The 17,896-nt window shown below is 49.3% G+C and overlaps 1 protein-coding gene across 1 annotated transcript; it reads left to right on the plus strand.

The window, feature by feature from the left end:
• Window positions 1-2,461: 2,461 nt before the first annotated feature.
• SFT2D1 (SFT2 domain containing 1) lies at window positions 2,462-17,596 on the plus strand. The gene is made up of 8 exons (XM_006067041.4): window positions 2,462-2,616; window positions 9,179-9,265; window positions 9,805-9,887; window positions 11,669-11,750; window positions 12,662-12,697; window positions 14,245-14,303; window positions 15,709-15,738; window positions 17,052-17,596. The coding sequence occupies exons 1-8, from the start codon at window positions 2,554-2,556 to the stop codon at window positions 17,089-17,091; spliced, it is 480 nt and encodes a 159-aa protein (XP_006067103.1). The 5' UTR covers window positions 2,462-2,553; the 3' UTR covers window positions 17,092-17,596.
• Window positions 17,597-17,896: the final 300 nt, after the last annotated feature.

The raw sequence follows: 17,896 nt of genomic DNA on the forward strand, positions 1-17,896 counted from the left end.
GTTGATTTGCCCCCAACATCACAGCTATGCAACAAGGGCGTCAGGACTCTAGCCCAGGCCTCTAACTCCAGAGCCTAGACTCGATCATCGTTTCCAGTGGGTTATGCCTTCAGTGCATTTTACACAGTATTTTTTTCTTTTGGGAAACTAAGTTTGACTCACAGGGCATGAGAAGTGAGAAAGTCCGGATCACACTCTTAAATCTCCAGTGTTATATTCTAAGTAAAATTTCTTAAACCCAGGTACAGGTTGAAAGATGTGAAATTTCCCTTTTCAGGTTAAACAGAGTCAGACATTGGCAATTTCACATGGTTCAGCCTCACATATCCTTGGAAAGCTTTCTCCCCATTAATAGAGATAATTTATTCCATTGTTTTGTATACATAAAACTCAAGTTACTATACTTCAAAAGGAAAAATTTTTTAAATGGGATAGATGTACTCTTTTTGTTAAATGGAAGCATAGAGGTTTACCATTTTACAGCAGATGTGTTCATCTATTTTCTGATCTTTTTAAATTAAGGAAAAAAGGGGAAGATCTCACACTTTAGTATAAATAGGCCAAATATAAGTATTTCCACCTAAAAGATGCTTTATCAGAGCAAGTGCATCATGTTTTTCTAGGGGGTCTTATGTTTTCTATCTCACTGAGATTAGATAAAATTCTACTGAAGACAGTTAGAATGGACAATAAAAGTTTTGGGGACTTCACCTTTTAAATGTGAGATTTTAGGGAAGGAATAAAGTAGGTGATTTAATAAGCAAAACAGTAAGCAGGCATTTTCATCACAATCACACCAAACTGTAAGGCAAAACGCATCACTTGATGACCTTGGAAGGAGCTCCAAGGGCTTTCCTGGTGGCTCAGCGGTAAAGAACCTGCCTGCCATTGCAGGAGATGCAGGAGACTTGGGTTTGATCCCTGTGTTGGGAAGATCCCCTGGAGAAGGAAATGGCAACCCACTCCAGTATTCTTGCCTGGGAAATCCCATGGACAGAGGAGCCTGGTGGGCGACAGTCCATGGGGTCACGACTCAGAATTGGGCACGACGTACAGACCCAAGAGTCCGTGGAATTCACTGTACAGGAAGCCCTAGTTTCTCCTCTCTCCTTAGGGTGGTAGAGAATGAGAGAAAAAAGCCGCTACCTCACTGCTAGTGTCCACCCCCCTAGTGCAGGTGGAGAACTGTGTTTACTCTGTTCAGAGGTTTGCAGTGTTTATGTACAACTGGAAAGGGGCGTTGGATTAGCTATTCCTTTTACAGGTAGCGTTTCGCTCTTACAAACTTAAACACCTTTCACAAGGAAAAAGGAAGAAGGCAGCAGCCTCTTGCTTTTTCTTGAGACAGTCTGAAGTTCAGCTGACCCTTAAACAAAACAGGTTTGAAATACACAGGTCCACTTAAACTTGGACTTTTTCCAAAGTAAATACTACAGCATTACTGGGTCCTCAGCTGGTTGAGCCCAACATGCAGAGCCCTGGACACAAAGGAGCCAAAGACAGAGATGATTCACACATATGACAGCCCTGCTGTAAGCTATACGACAATTTTAGACTACAGTTTGGGCTGACGCACCTAACCCCCACATTGTTCAAGGCACAACAAGGCTACTCTTTAAGACTGAACCCTTGTCCCTGTTTTCACATTGTACTAAGTTGCTCAGTGGTGTCCGACTCTTTGAGACCTTATGGACAGTAGCCCACCAGGCTCCTCTGTCCGTGGGATTCTCCAGGCAAGAATACTGGAGTGGGTTACCATGCTCTCCTCCAGGGGATCTTCCCGACCCAGGGACCGAACCTGCGTCTCTTACATCTCCTGCACTGGCAGGCCGGTTTTTACCACTAGCACCACCTGGGAAGCCCGTTCTGATACTAGCCCCCAGCATTCTTCCGTCAGGCCTGGACGGGGGTCTACGGCACGGGGCCTCGGGTCTGCGGCGCTGGACAGGAGTCTGCAGAATCAGACTCTGGTGCAGACACTGGACGTGCATCTGGGCGCTTGACCTCTGGCCTGCAGTACTGGACGGCGCCTGCAGTAATGCATATCCAGTCTGCAGAGCTAGACTTCTGATCCGGACACTGGACCCCCTAGTCTGCAGGCCTGGACCTGGGTCCGAGGCACAGGCGTCTAGGACACCTGTGAGGATCCATATTCGTGGGCCTATTCATCCAACCAGCAATAGCCATGCGCCCGCTGGGTACCGACTCCTGGAGGTAGGGGGTAGGTAGCGACGGCTGAACTCGACAGGAGCGGAACCCTACTCTGCGCGTTGCAGAGTAGCCGCTTCGCCTCCGGGGGTGCTGGGTGTTGGGGGGGCCGGCGAGCGCAGCACCGACGCCCCGCCCCAATCCCCGCCCCCCGCAGCCGCAGGGGCCCAGTCGGGCAGGCGGTCGAGCCCGGCGCGCATGCGCACGCCGCTAGGCCGGCCTCCGGGGGCGGAGCCGGCGCGCCGGAAGCTGGAGACTGGGACTTCCGGCCGGCCGGAAGAGTCTCGACTTCCGGGGTTTCTCAGGGGTCGAGAGAGGGGCGGGGCGGGCGCCGCGGCCGCGGCAATGGAGAAGCTGCGGCGGGTCCTAAGCGGCCAGGACGACGAGGAGCAGGGCCTGACCGCGCAGGTAGCGAGCCGGCGCCGGGGGCGCGCCCGTGCTGGGGCGGGCGCGCGGAGCTGGGTCGCGGGCAGGCGCCCGGCGCCTCCCGGGAGGGTCTGGGGAGCCTTCTGGGTGTGCGTGGAGTCTCTGTGGCGTCTGCGGGTGCCGTGTGGCCTTGAGACCCTCAGGAACCCGCTTCGGTGCCCGTCTCCCTCCCCCAGAGAGCCCGCCCGGCCCCGCGCCGCCGCCCCCCAGCCTCGCCCGGTGCTCCGCGCCCGCTGTGGACTCTGAACCCAGGCTGGCGGCGCGGAAGGCGCGCGGGTGCCCGTGCTGCAGAGCGGGAACCGTGAAGCTCCGCCGCCTCTGTTAGCCCCTGGGGTCAAGAGAGGTGTTGTGAGTGTGTCTAGTCTTGTGGAAGGAGGGAGACTGGAGGGAGAAAAAGAAAAAACAAACCCGGATCATTGAGAAGTGAAATAATACGGAATCAAAAGCTATCTGTTGAGCTCTATTAAGAGATTTAACAAGAAACAAAAAAACCCTTGTCTCTGTGGTTTACCCACGAGACTTGATCGGGGTTACTTCCTCTATTTAGAGGGTTAAAAATAGTGCAGCAGGAACTGCTGTGTAAGTATCTGTTATTTGCCTGCAGACAAATTCATGGCTTGCCTGTCACCGAAGTGGAACATTTAAAAGGATACATATTACAGAAGGACCTTTTATTTGTCCCCTCTCCTGTCCTAACTTCTTTCCTTGTGGTCATAATTGTTCGGCACCTCTAGTGAACAGGATTCTGGACGACTATGTGAGGGTTCAGAGACTAAAAGCAAAGCATCTGCTCTAAGTGAACTCTAACCAGTTTGGCAAATCATAACCTTAACATAAGAGCCAGTAAATAGTAATATGAGAAACGTCCATCAGGCAGCAATGGTTCACCCAGCTCATTTATTGAACCACTAGTCTCTGCTTCCCTTTTGGCTCTAAATCTGTGCTATACAAGCGGCAGCCCTAGCGACATGTGGCTGTTTCAGTTTAAATTAATTAGAATTAAATAAAATTTAAAATTACTTGCAGCCACACCAGCCACGTTTCAGGTGCTGGCTAAGCGTGGAAGTTAGCGGCTGTCGCATAGGACATTGCAGGCTTGGGACATGCCGCTCAGAAAGTCCTGTTGAGCTGCTCTAAACCTTGGGGACAGGAGGGTAAGGTGCTTCTTCTCTTGAGCTCACTCTCTAGAGGGGAGAAAGATTGCGTAGAGAAGTCACTGATGGAAGCTGGGAGTGACTGGAAGGGACATGTGCTGTGAATTCAGAGAAGGTGGTCATTTATTCGTTCAACAAATATTTTGGTACCTACATGTGTTTGGTTCGGCTTCCCCCACATGGAATTTATGTTTTAATTGGGGAAAGCAGTTACTAAACAAGTAAATATAAAAATATGTCAGTCAGTGGTAAGCACCGTGGAAGAAGGTAAAGCAGGTTGAGGAGGTTGGGATTGCCTGATTGTGTTGGACGGTCATCGAGGGCCTGTCTGTCAGGGTGCCATTATGGCGTCCCTCCAAAGAGTCCTGGGGCTACCTGGGCTACTTACGCAAATGTAGATCCTGAGAACAGTGCTCAGTTTGTTGAAGGCCAGTAAAGAGACCGGAGTGTCTGGAGCGCAGGGACAGCGCAGTGGGGCTCCGGATTACGTGGGGTCTTGCAGGACCCAGTGAGGGTTTCAGCTTTTACTCACAGCGCGCTGAGGAGCCGTGGGCAGAGCGGGGATGTGACTGATTTGGATTTTAAAGGATCCCGCTGGCAGGCCCGTGGAGAACACACTGGAGGGGCAGAGGACTCGGGGAGTGGTCCTGGGGAGAGCCCACTGGCTGGATCAGGGAGATGGGGGTGACGGTGGTTTAAAGTGAGAGTGGCCAGGCTCTGTAAATGGCTTGGGTGTAGAGCTGGCGGAATTAGTGGTTGACAGGTTGGATGCGTGAGTGCTCAAGGAGCCAAGGGCTCCTCTGGTTTTGACCTGAGCAGCTGGAGAGAGGGAGTCTCCCTTAGCTGGAAGGTGCAGGTGGTAGGGTGGGGAGTGGGGAGAGTCTGGGTGTTGAGTCTGAGATGCCAGCTGCTGAGTTAAGAGGCAGGAAGGCTGCTGGGTGTGAGATGCTGGAGGAAGTACTCGCGATAACCAAGGGACTGTGGGTAAGCAGACAAGAGATAAGGCTCGGTTTAACCTCTGGGCCTTTCTAGTGTGAGGAGCTCAGGAGAGAGGGGGCAGCCAGGGAAGAAGCGGGGAACCTGGAGAGGGCAAGGGCGGGACAGAGACCAGATAAGTTCATATGAGAGCCAAAACTGAAGGGGCTCACGCAGCCATCAGTCACTTTGGCCTGTGGCTAAAGCCGGAGGACACACCAGCTGCATTGGGCTCCATCTTCCCCCAGCGGTGGATGTTGATCAAGGATCTGGTGGGGCAGTGAAGGCCAGGGGTCAGCCAGTTTTATGGCCTCCCAGGTCAGGGGAGAAGGGCAGGGACTGAGGGGTGAGTCTGCAGGGCCCCTCCCCTGCTGCCTGGCTCTCCTGAGGGCCTCGGGGCTGGGAGTGCGGGGGATGGAAGGACAGGCCAGCCACCCATCCCTGACCGTGGGCAGGGGTTTGTACACCAGGCCTGCACCTTCTCCCAGCTCCTTTTAACCAAGAGCCAGACCCCTTGCCTGGCACTTAACACAGGCCCCCAGGAGCCCGCAAGAGGGCCTGTGTTAAGTGTTAACTTTGTTGAGTGAATCAGTGAATGAAGGAGTGGAGGCTAGAGGGTGAAGTCATGCTTTCTGTGTGTTTAAGATGGAAGAGGCTTAAGCATGTTGTCCTTGACAGTTGGTGGTGTGGGGGGTGGGGGCGGTGCCTCTGAGGCAATGCGGTTTTCTGTCGACCTTGGGGAGAAATCCGACTTGGTCAGGTCCCTGGGAGGTCAGAGGGTGTGGCATATGAAGCCCTCCTGTCTAGGTTGACCTTTGTCCTCTGTGGTGGTGGGAACCGGAAGAGGTGAGGGTCCCAGGGGAGCCTGGTGGTGGGGGGGCGTCCGTTCCCTGCGGGAGATGGAGGAAGACCAGGGAGGAAGCCCTGGTGCCAGCAGAGGCGCCTGGCGGAACTGGAGGCTGAAGTGGCAGTGGGGCGGAGTGGTCAGCAGTGGGAGGGCAGGGTGCTGTGGACAGCTATGCGCAGGGGAGGCCCAGCAGGCCGGGGACAGGGCTCCTGAAGTGCAGACGCCCTGGTTTGATGCCCTGTCGTGCGTGACTGCCCAGAGGACGAGCAAGGAAGGCTTGAGTCACGAGGGGGTGTTGCTAGGTGGCTGGAGAGAAGGGGAGCCTCTGCTGTCTGTCGAAGCGAGGCGCCCTGCCATTTGTGCTGGAAAGAGGGGCTAGTGCAGCGGTGAGGCGGGGCGCAGGGGGACGTCAGGGCTGGAGAGCAGCGGCCTGGGCTTGGACACAGGGTCATTTCAGGGCGTGAGGGACCCTGGGTCCCCCAGGGGCGAGGAGCAGAAAGCCTGGGCTGCCAGTAGATGCAGCAGTCGGCCCAGGCTCTGCCAGGAGGGGGCAGGACCTGCGGTTGGGGTCCTGGTGAGAGAGGGTGACCGGGAGAGGGACCCCGAGGGGCTCGAGGCGTGGCCCCTGGGGAGGGTGTACACGCCTGCTTCCCCTGCTGTCGTCCGGGTGGCTCCGTGTCCTTGCCGTATCTGCAGGCGCAGCTCTGGGAGCTCAGTGCTCAGCGGTTCCCTTGACTCGTGGGGTGGTGGCCTGGGAGGTGGGCTCTGGCCGCCACTGCCCGCCTTGCGCTGGTGCCCACTTCCCGACTCCTCTGTTCCCAGGCTCCGTTCCTTCACCTGTAGTACTGGTGCCGCCGGGAGGGTGTTTTCCTTCGATGTTTCCGACTCATTTTTTTCTTTTTAATGAAGTTCCAGTTGCAGGTGCTGTTGGTTTCTTGCCGCATAAAGAGGACACCAGAGGACGGGAGGGTTGCTCCTGCTTCATGAGATGCACTCTCTGCTTCCTCTCTCTTTGATAACGAGTGAAATGACTGGTGGCAATTTCAGTGTGTAGTTCTCTTCTAAGACTCAGTGTATGAGATCGAAGCACTTGCTGCTTTTGCTGGGCCCCTTCCCGATCCAGGTTGGACCACACATCGCACCTACCAGCTCATGCTGTCTGCGGGGTCAGGGCTCCCTTTGTCTCTCGCGTGGACAGGGCAGGGCCTGGTTTTTTGGCACTATGGATGGACATTGTAACGAAGGTTACAATGTGAGTTAAGCAATCCGTATTATGTTTTTGTGTTCTGAACAATCTGCAGGGCTTGCGACAAGTCATTTGCTTGTGGATCAAATATTCCAAATTTGCAAATGGAAAGAATTTTTCTGGCAGATGACAGTAAGAGGAAAAATATCTGCTGTTATACAAAGGACTGTGCTGAAAACCAAGTCAGACAAAGACAGCGGAGTGATTGAAGCTTGAAAAAGAAAGTGAATAGGGATGCTGGGTCCGCTCACCCCCTGCTGAGTCCCCCCCCCACCGTCGCTGAGTGTCCGCTCTGACCACTTAGACACCGTTTCTAGCCTTTCACAGACCAGCAGATCGTTTCCCATGCAGTGTGCCGTGTTCAGGGTTCATTCTCTCCCATGTGGTTAAAATGTACTTGATGTGTATTTTTCCTGATCAGAATAAAATGAAATTTTAGATGTTGTTATAGGCGAGTTCTTTCTTTGTTTACAGTGTTTAGTTTTAGTATCAACAGATGACATTGCTGGAAACAAGATTGTTTGTAAAGCAAATTTAAAAAAACATTTAAAATGTGTTAAAAAAATGATGGATGTTACATTGGCAGAATCTTGATTTAGTTGTTTTTATCTGCTTTTCATGCTACGTGAGGATTCACAGACTAATCTACTGAGGTAAGGAATGTAGACAAAAGTATTTTCAGCTTTTGCATTCAAAAACTATTTTTGCTTCCTTATTTTTGAAAATACATTATAAGCATGTGGTCTTTTAAGTATATGGTAATACATGTTAGAAATTTAAATTTTGAAATATAAATCCTTATTGTATATTTTTAGTTTTCTTGAAACAGCCAGTGTTGATACTTTTTCAGCCTTATTGGGAAATAAATTGTAATAGTGTATTTAGTAATATAAACATGTATTTACCATTTGCTACAATGTAGATGAACCTAGAGGGTGTTAAACTTAATGAAGAGAAAGACAAATGCCATATGTTATCACTTATACATGGAATCTTAAAAAACATGGCAGATGTACGTAACCAGACAGAAACAGACTCACAGGCACGGAAAACAAGCTACTGCTTACCGGTGGGAGGGGAAGCGAGAGCAAGACAGGGACAGAGGCGAGAGATGCAGCTGCTGTGCGTAAAGCGGATGAGCAGCTGAGATGGTATACAGCACAGGAGAACATGGCCATTGTTTTGCAGTGGCTTTAAAGGGAATATAATTTATGAAAACACTCCCTGTGCTGTACACCTGCAGCTGGTGGCACCCGCCGACTGCGCTTCCTGTGGAGAAGCTGCGTGCCAGACTGCCGTGTGCAGTAGATGGGGGCGCTTTTCCCGTGTGATTTGCTTAGAATACACATGGCATCCCGAAATGTTTTTGCTCTAGAGTTAGTTATCATTTCAAAGCACATGTTTAATAACCTAGGTCTAGGAAATGCAGGCTTTTGTGACTTGGTTTTCTTTCTTTATTTCATGAGTTGGTTTCAAATGAGCTTTTTGTAACTGAAGTTGTCGGGGTGCCCCGTGGCAGAGCCTGATGGCGGCACCCCAGGTCCTAGCTGTTGGGCGGATATACCCGTTGCCCATCAGCTCACAGCTGTCCTCTTGGGCTTGCTCTGGAGGTCCTGTGGCACGCTGGGCCCTCCTCATGACACACGCACCCCCCTGCACACACCCTGCAGCCAGAGCAGCTGGTGGGAGGTGGGTCGCAAAAGGTCAGCGGACCTCACGGCTGGATGGACAGTGAGGTGAACACCGAGGGCCGGCTGAGGTCACGGCCTCGCTCACCCCTCCCCTTCTCTGCCCAGCCTCCCTGGGTCCTCGGGGCTTCCCCTGGGAGTGGGTCCTGCAGGACCACCGAGTCAGGCTCTGTGTGTGGGCACGTGGCCCAGATGCCCTCAGACACAGGGACAGAGAAAGGTGTGCGTCCCAACTCCACCTCGGCACCTGTCAACAGTTTGCCCGTCTTGTTTCATCTTTCCCCTGGTTTTTTAATCAGTGAGCATTTTATGTGTCTCATCGTGACATTGTCATGTGACATGTGTCATTTCGTCCGCATCAGTGCTCCTCCTGGCCCTCACAGTAAGAGTTTTCCAGACTCAGTGTTGTTACCTCATCTGCAGAGGTGACAGTGTCTCCGGGACTGCCCGGTCCCCAGACTGTTTATCTCCCGTCACGGCCGAGGGATCCTCATGTTCTTAAGCCACACCGCCGTGTGCAGAGCAAGGCAGGCTCATCGTCTGTGTTAAAGTGGAGGTTTGCTTTAATGTCATATAAAGCATCAGATTGGCCAAGTGGTGATTTAAAAACGTGTTCTAACTTCCCTTCCTTAAGGTCCTTGATGCCTCGACGCTCAGTTTCAACACCAGGCTGAAGTGGTTTGCCATATGCTTCGTCAGTGGCATCTTCTTCTCCATCCTTGTGAGTTAAAGCTTTACGTTGCTTGATAATTTCTGCTTCATGTGAGACTAAGCATTCCATTTATCTGAACTGTTTTGATGTAACTTATTTAGTCACTTGAAATAAAGGGGTAGAGATCAATAAAAAGATGTACAGACTAATATTTAGGGGGGTTTATGGATTGTTAAAATAATTTCACTGAAGAAAAACCACTGTGTGTGTTAGGAGAGTAGCAGTCAGTGGTTTAGAAGAGTTTATTACCTTTTGTAACTTTCCATTTATAAAAAGAATACTTAAATAGAATGAGATTGACTTATATATATAAGATTATGGAATACTTCATTTATATATACTTATATGCAGATAGGCATAAGATTCAAATTAGCAAATAACATTGAAAATTAACTACTTTTTAAGAAACTGTATAATTAGTGACCATATGTTAACACATTTTGCTTAAACATCATATTGTTACACACTGTCATCATCATAGCAGATTTATATTTTAATCTATTACAGTGGTAAAATTATCTTTAAATAACTACAACATCTTAACTCAGGGAACTGGATTGCTGTGGCTCCCTGGAGGCATAAAGCTTTTTGCAGTGTTTTACACCTTTGGAAATATTGCTGCGTTGGCCAGGTATGTATGGAAGTTTGGCTTCTCAAGGTGTTTTGTTTGCTGTCATTTTCAAAGTTTTCTAACAGGATATATTTCTGTAGGTCTGTGCATGTCATGAGTTCAAAATGCACATCCCCTCAGTGAATACTTAGACCCCTGCCGTCTGCCAGCTGCCTCATAGGGTTTATGGTGAGAAGAGCCAGCATTTGGAGGTGCTGCCTCTTACCGTCCATTAGACGTCCAGGTGTAGTAACACGAGAGGGGGTGGTCAGTCCTTGGGGAAGTGCCGAGGGAGGTGACCAGGGTGGGGTCCCACCTGACAGCCCTCCGGAGTCCCGGCTCGTAGCTGCCTCGTGAGGGGTACAGTCAGATGCCTGGCTGGCCAGTGGGAGCAGACCCGGCGTGGCAGTGCCGTGCAGAGGGGTCGGGCGGGGCCGTGTGGGCACTGAGCACGAGGCGCGTGCGCTGGGCGTCGGGGGTCCTCTCTGCGGGCCTCGGGCGCCTCCGGGGCGCTGCCACAGCTGTGCGCTCAGCATTGGCAGGTGAGCCCTGTCTGCTCAGGGACGTTCCAGGCCAGAGGCGGTGGCGAGGGCACGGGCGTGAACCGCCGCTGGGCTCCGTCAGTCTCTGGGTCATCCCGCTCCTCAGACCGCAGGCTGGAGGAGCCTGGGGAGCGACTGCACACAGTCTTGCTGCTAGGAGCTCTACACGGGCAGTGCTTCTGGAGTCGACTGCACCGTTCATACGTGTCACAGGCGTCGAGATAAGGAGGCAGTCGCTGAATGGGCCCATGCTGAGGTCAGGCTGCCTTGTCTTCCTGGGCCAGCCGCAGCGGCCATGCTGACCCAGCGCTGAGAAGTGACTCTGCAAATGACTGAGAGGCATTCCTGTGTCATGGAATACACAGAGATTGAAGTTTCCTTCTAACTCTTGTTATTCAGTCTCTCAGTCATGTCTGACTCGTTGTGACCCAATGGACTGCAGCGCGCCAGCCCTCCCTGTCCATCACCAACTCCCGGAGTTCACCCAAACTCATGTCCATCGAGTCGGTGATGCCATCCAGCCATCTCATCCTCTGTCGCCCCCTTCTCCTCCCGCTTTCAATCTTTCCCAGCATCAGGGTCTTTTCAAATGAGTCAGTTCTTCACATCAGGTGGCCAGAATATTGGAGTTTCAGCTTCACCATCAGTCCTTCCAATGAACACCCATGACTACTCTCCTTTAGGATGGACTGGTTGGATCTCCTTGCAGTCCAAGGGACTCTCAAGAGTCTTCTCCAACACCACAGTTCAAAATCATCAGTTCTTCGGCACTCAGCCTTTTTTATTGTCCAGCTCTCCCATCCATACATGACCACTGGAAAAACCACAGCTTGGACTGTACAGACCTTTGCTGGCAAAGTGGTCTCTCTGCTTTTTAATACACGGTCTAGGTTTGTCATTGCCTGTCTTCCAACGAGCAAGTGTCTTTTAGTTGCGTGGCTGCAGTCACCATCTGCAGTGACTTTGGAGCCCAAGAAAGTAAAGTCTGTGTCAGTTTCCATTGTTTCCCCCTCTGTTTGTGATGAAGTGTTGGGACCCCAATGCCGTAATCTTCGTTTTTTGAATGTTGAGTTTTAAGCCAGCTTTTTCAGTTTCCTCTTTTCACCTTCCTCAAGAGCCTCTTTAATTCCTCAGTTTCTGCCATAAAACAGATTTAGTGAGATTGTTTAATTAAGCTGACAGGATTTGTTTTCTTTAAAGCACTTATTTTTACATAGACCAATTAACAGATCCATCTCTCATGTCTTTTGTTTCAAATAGTACATGCTTTTTAATGGGACCTGTGAAACAACTGAAGAAAATGTTTGAAACAACGAGATTGCTTGCAACAGTTATTATGCTTGTAAGTAAATAATGATCATTTTTAAAAACCTTTCATAGGAGCGTGTTTCTTGGGCATTATTTATGAATTATCGCCCACTTGTGTACAGAGGAGCCCATGTTTGCTTTGCTGAGGTAGTAGTCGCAGCCTTCAGCTGTGTGTGTGAAGAGTCTGGGTTACGCAGTACTAGCTGAATGACTGGCTGGGGGAACCTGCTTCTCGGGCATCCGCTAGCAGAGCAGCGCGGTGTGTTTCAGGGGGAAAGCAGAGCTGTGTGCGTTTCAGTTCCCAGCCCCGTGCAGCCTTTCTTACTGGACCACTGTATGGACTTGTTGGAGGGTGGGGCTGGAAGGTCGGGTCACTTCTGGGTCCATCTGAGTCTTCTCTGGGGGAGTCACCTGGCTTTTGTCCCTTCCCCATTGGACTGTTGGACAAATACCCCGTTCTGTGTCTTCAGACCTGTCCCCACTGTTTCCATCTGCCTGTCCTTTTCACTCCTTTGGGGACAGCGGTGTGGCGTGACCGTGCCCTCTCTGTATGAAACGATTATGGTCGGCTCCTTACGTAAAGCTAAGTAGAACAGGACTCACCGTACATTCACAGTGTGCTGAGTGCGGTGCTGGTGGTCGAGGTACTGGACGCTAACGTGAGCGTTCACACGGCCCTGGGAACGGCTGTTGTCACTCTCGAGCATTCGTGAAACAGTCTGTTGGCTTAGTCAGCAGATGACTTACTACGTGTTTCCAGTTTGCCACCGAAGATTGCAGTCATAGACTTTAAAATAATAGGGAATACGTAAGGACAGTTCGAGGGAGCCATTTCATTAATTTTGTTGTGTGGCGTGTTATGCAAATGAGTGCAGAATCGTGTATACATTTTTGTTAGGCTTTTGAGAAGACTCAACATCAACCATTTTCCTTGCCTTTCCCTAGCTGTGTTTCGTGCTCACCCTGTGCGCTGCCCTTTGGGTAAGTTACCTCAGCCATGTCTATTTTCTGCTGTGTGGACCCTCAACAGGTAAAGTGTCATCAGGCTGCCATCTCAGAGGAGCTCAAAGTCTGATTTATTAAAACCCACCGAAGACGGGTGTCCTTAAAGTCATGTGTGTAGCGTCCAGTTAGTGGCCAGACTGGCAGTGGAGCCTGCCACCTGAAACAGATAGAGGTGAGATCCTTCCTGCTTCCAGGTCAGGACGGCCCCCGTCATCAGAGCGCCGTGAGGGGCCCTCGCTGAGCGTCCGCTGCGCTGTGGCTCTTGGGCGGGGAGGGCATTGCGGGCTAAAGGTGTCCCGGCAGTGAGGAGGAGAGGGCCAGCAAGCAGGCCAGACAAAAACGGCGCCAGGGACAAAAGGACACACTCTTGCACACTTAGAGCTCTCCAGGAGCCTCTTTGCACACTCACAGCTCTCCAGGAGCCTCTTTGCACACTCACAGCTCTCCAGGAGCCCCTAGAGGATCTGGTTCATTACAGCTCCGTTTACTTCCTGATGCTCCTGATCCTTCACTGTATTTGCGTATTGTTCCTGATCTACTTCCAAAGGGGATTGAGGTGGTCCTTGAGCTCCCAAGCACACAGTGCATTTCAAAGATGATGGGGTGGTGTATAATACACTTCAGAAATGTCCCACCAAAGTGTTCAGAGTTTAATGATATAAGAACTGGGCTTTAGTTACACAAGAATTCACTAATACCTCATTTCCCAATTGTAACTTAAAAGAATTTTCTTAAGCAATTTTTGCATATCCCTGTGGGAAATTGATTTCTGATGTGGAATGGTCCAGCAGTCTGTTTATAAGCAGTAGATTAAAAATAAGTGAAGAAGGAAATATAAAGATGGACACATTCTAAAAATGGATCATTTTAAAACAACCGTGGAAACTGTTTATATTATTCCGGAAGATCACAATAAAGTACAGTTTTACTTCAAAAAGTAACTCAAGGAAAGAAAGAAGTGCCAGTGAGTCAGATACATAAATTCCACATAGGATATAAATCTAACCAAGTGGGCTTTTCAATGTCGATTTTGTTTACTTACTTTAAAAAAATACTTATTGATGTATTTAGCTGTGGTGGGTCTCAGTTGTGGTGCAGGAGGTCTAGTTCCCTGAGCAAAGGACCGGGGATTGAAACCCCGGGCTCCCTGTATTGGGAGCAGGGAGTCTTAGGCCCTGGACTGCCAGGGCAGTCCCTTGATGTTGACTTTGGAAAAGTTAGCCTTGACTCAAAAGGCCTTACATCAAAGGGGTTTAATACTTTGAGCCTGTGCACAGTCATTTCATTAACATTTAATGGCATATATTTAGCAGCATTTGAGTAAATGGAATCAGAATTCTAGAAAGAAAATACAATTTGGGGATATTTAATTTTCAGATTTACTGAATCTTAAATTTGTCATAGTAAAATTTAATGAAATGAGTGGAGCTATCAGTTATGTCTTTTGAAAGGAAGGAATTGAACTAGGCTGTGAAAATATTTTAAACTGTTTAACTGGTTATATCTGTCTTTGCTGTTGTCAGTGGCATAAGAAGGGGCTGGCCGTACTATTCTGCATATTGCAGTTCCTGTCGATGACCTGGTAAGTCTTACACTCATTGTGTAATAGTTTCCTCAGCGGTGTTAAGCGTTTCGTTCCAAGCCTGTGAGCCGAGGGAGGTCATTGGTGAGGTTCTCCTGACCCCGGGGGAAAGGGCCTCCTGAGGGGCCCGGTGCCTGCGGCCTGTGGTGTGTCCCGGGTTGCGGTGATGGGCGGGGCGGAGACTCAACATAGGAGAGCTGCAGAGAGGCGGGGCCGCGAGGCGTGTCACACGGGGCCGGGACACACGGGGCGGGGGCCGTGGGGCCCCTCTGACGTCACACCGGGAGGCGGGGCCGTGCTGACGTGTCACACGGGGCCGTGGGCCCGCGCTGACGTGTCACACAGGAGGCGGGTTCGCGCTGACGTCACACGGTGCTGCACGCACTTCGCTGTGCGAGAAAAGGCGAGCAATGCACGGGGTGCTACCCGCATGCGTAAACCCAGGCCGGCCGAAGGCTGAGCCCGGGGGATGGCGGGGACCCCTCGCTCTGTGCGGTGTTGCTGAGCAGCTGCCGAGCGAATTGGTCGCTCTGCCGCCTCTGGCCCTGAGCACTCGCTGCAGCCCTGCCTTCCCATCTCCCTGCGGCTTCCGCCCCTCCGCCGGGTCCCTCCTGACGGCCGGCCCCCTTCACGCAGCCGCGTTCAGGGCTGGGCGGCACCGAGGGCCAGGTATGTGACTGATGGAACGTGTCCCCCTCGCATACTTCCGGGTCAGACCAGAGAAGTGTTTCTCGCAGACAGAAGGCTTTTCAGAGTGTTGTGCCTTTCTTCGGAGCCGAGTCTCCTTTGCTTCCTCGTAAGTCAGTGAACCCCTTCCTGGCTGCTGTGGGACGCCTTGGTGTCGGCCAGTCCGGGAGCTGCGTGTGCTTGGTGCTGTTCCTGCCTGCCCATTGAGGCAGTATCAGCACGTGTTAAAAGCGCTTCTTTGCCTGTCGCAAAATAACTTTCAGATACTTTACTCTGACATATGGAACATTTAAATCTTTCTTATTTTCTATTAATATGTTACTTTTTATTGTTGATGTGTACTTGATTGTTTTATCCTTAAAGGAGAGTTAGTTTATTCTGTTATTTTATAGTTTTTTTTTCTTAATAACTTAAAAGGAGTAACCTGTTATAACAAGTTCAGACTTTAGCGGGCATCAGAATCACTTAAGAGTTTGTTTAAAACACAGATTGCTTATTAAAACAACAGTTTTTCATTCAAGAGGTGTGGGGTGGGCCCTGCTAATTTGCCTTTTTAGCAAGTTCTCCAGTGATGCTGTATGCTGTCTAGCTCATGCTCTGAGAATCACTGTGTAATAATCTGCTGCCTCCTTTTTTTATGCTGTTAGAATATGGCCATTTGGCCTAAAGAAAAACGTTATTCAGATTAAATTTCAACGCCCTTGAATTCTCCTTGCAGGTACAGTCTGTCGTACATCCCGTATGCAAGGTGAGCCCGCTTGGATTTCACCCTGTCGTTTCTGCTCCTCTCATTCTTTTTACAAAGATGTCTGAATTTTAGTAATTTTGATATTAAAATATGATTTACAGGGCTTTTTTAAAAATTGACTTTGACTTTTTTCCCAAAAGGAAATGAGTTTTTAAACGAGCTCGATAGAAGCTTGCCACATAAAGTAAAAACATGTGAACACGGGTCCCAGGTGGGCTGGGAGCTGACTGCAGATGTGGCACCTGAACACCCGCAGGTAGGGGGTGTTGGCGAGAGATCCTGGATCCTTCCACGGCTGTAAACACCAGTAAATAGGAAGTGAGGCCGATGCATAGATGTTTGGTTTAAGCCAGCAGAAACATTTATTCTGTATGTTGAGGTAACTGCCATTTTAAAATTTTTTTTTTTTTTTTTTTTTTTTTTCAGAAAAATGTGTTAATGTAATTGTGGAGGGAAAAACAAAACCACCTGCAGAGTTAAGCGTGATAGGTTCAGAAGCATATTCTGTTGAGGCAGCTTCTTCATGAGCTCTGGGAATGTAGGTTGTGTATGAAAACAGCAGAACTGTATGCCTACGAGAACAGTGAAGGACATTAGTAGAAATAATGTTTTTATTCAAACGGGTGACTTTCTGACAAACACTTAAAAGGAGAAAAAGCAAACCAGGGTGACCTAGAACAAGAGCCGGCCCTCGGGACCTTAGCTGGGAGGGCTCCTGCTGTCCCTCAGCAAGGGGAAGAGGCGCCCTGGAAACGGCGTCCACTCCCGCGCAGCCGGAGCTCGCGGCCAGGGCGGGGCGTTGCTCCCCAGACGCGTGGGCCTCCAGCCTGGGCTCACCCTGAACCGTCTGTGTAACAGTGATCATGTTGAGACCAACTGTCGTGGAAGGTGAATGAGGTCTAGCAGGTGGAATTTTTTTTTTTTTTTTTGGAGTTCTTACAATGTAGTTATAAGCATTTTTGTTTTAAAATCTTGTTCATTATTTCTTTTTTAAAATTTTTTTTGTTTTTTTTTTTTTTTTTTTTTTTTTGGTACTTAATTTCTTCACAAGAAAATTAGCAATAAGTGCTGGTTAAGATTTCTGAGTAAATAAATACCATTTCAGCAACTAATAAATTATTTCCGTGTCTCAGTTCTTGATTTCAAGTGACACTCAAGAAAGTTTTAATTAACCAGCAAATGCGCTGGGGGTGTTCCACTGAGTTCTGATGGAAGAAGGTGATGGTGCCTTTGTGTTTTGGCAGGAATCTTTTTGCAAGTTCACTCTGCAGGCAAAATTATTATATTGTTTTTCCTTTTTTTTTTTTAATTAGGGATGCAGTAATTAAGTGCTGTTCTTCTCTTCTGAGCTGAAAGCTGTTTGAAAAGAAGGAAACTGTTTGAAAAGACCTTTTGAAAGCTGATGCTCTGTTTTTGGTGCCGTGTCCTTTTCCTGATACAGGGATCACTCCAGAACACCTGCACTGGCCATCTAAGACCGCCTTGTGTACTGATAAAACTGCGCACCCGTTAAACTGCTAGATGCTTGTGACAGTAAATTCATTATGTGCCATCAATACGCTCTGTCAGAGATGAGACTTTAACCCTTGCCAAGTGTAAATGATTTTTAGCCAGCTTTTAAATCTTTTTTCTAAACAGCATTTGAGATGTGAATATTTAAGGATAAACCTACGCTGCAAGATATATTCAGCTTTTTTGGTGGTTTTTAAGGGTCTACATTTTAAAAATACCTTTTTAAAAGAAAAACTTTAAATGTGAAAGCTTTTACTTTAAACTAAACCACTTTATTGTATGTAATAAAAAATAATATATAAATCTTCATAATTTTGAAATAAACCCACACTTGGAAGAAATAACATTTTCCTGATCAAGTTTGTGATTTTTGTTTTCAAGTTTATGTTTTAAGTGGGTGGTCTGTTGATTCAGTTGAATAAAATGGAGTTTGGACACTTGTGCAATCTTTGTGCAGTAAAACGGGTAAGGCGGGCTCTCTATCCTGGTAACTGCCTTGAGTGCAGACTGGTGAGGGTGAGAAGACCGGGTGACTGAAAGCATTTGTTCAGTGTGCTGTGCAGGGTGGGCAGAAAACAGGCGGCGCGGACGCAGAGGTGGAGGGCAGGCCAGGCGGAGCAGCGAGGCAGGGAGGGCTGACCACCAG

This window comes from Bubalus bubalis, chromosome 10 (genome assembly GCF_019923935.1).
Source record: "Bubalus bubalis isolate 160015118507 breed Murrah chromosome 10, NDDB_SH_1, whole genome shotgun sequence".
In the NCBI taxonomy this organism is placed as follows: Eukaryota; Metazoa; Chordata; class Mammalia; order Artiodactyla; family Bovidae; genus Bubalus; species Bubalus bubalis.

What these genes read in the sequence shown, in the direction of transcription:
- SFT2D1 (XM_006067041.4), top strand. Translation starts at nt 2,554, where the DNA reads ATGGAGAAGCTGCGGCGGGTCCTAAGCGGCCAGGACGACGAGGAGCAG. An exon ending in TTGCAACAGTTATTATGCTT is followed by an intron (nt 11,751 to 12,661) that starts GTAAGTAAATAA and finishes GCCTTTCCCTAG; the next exon opens with CTGTGTTTCGTGCTCACCCT. An exon ending in TCGTACATCCCGTATGCAAG is followed by an intron (nt 15,739 to 17,051) that starts GTGAGCCCGCTT and finishes TTTTTTAATTAG; the next exon opens with GGATGCAGTAATTAAGTGCT.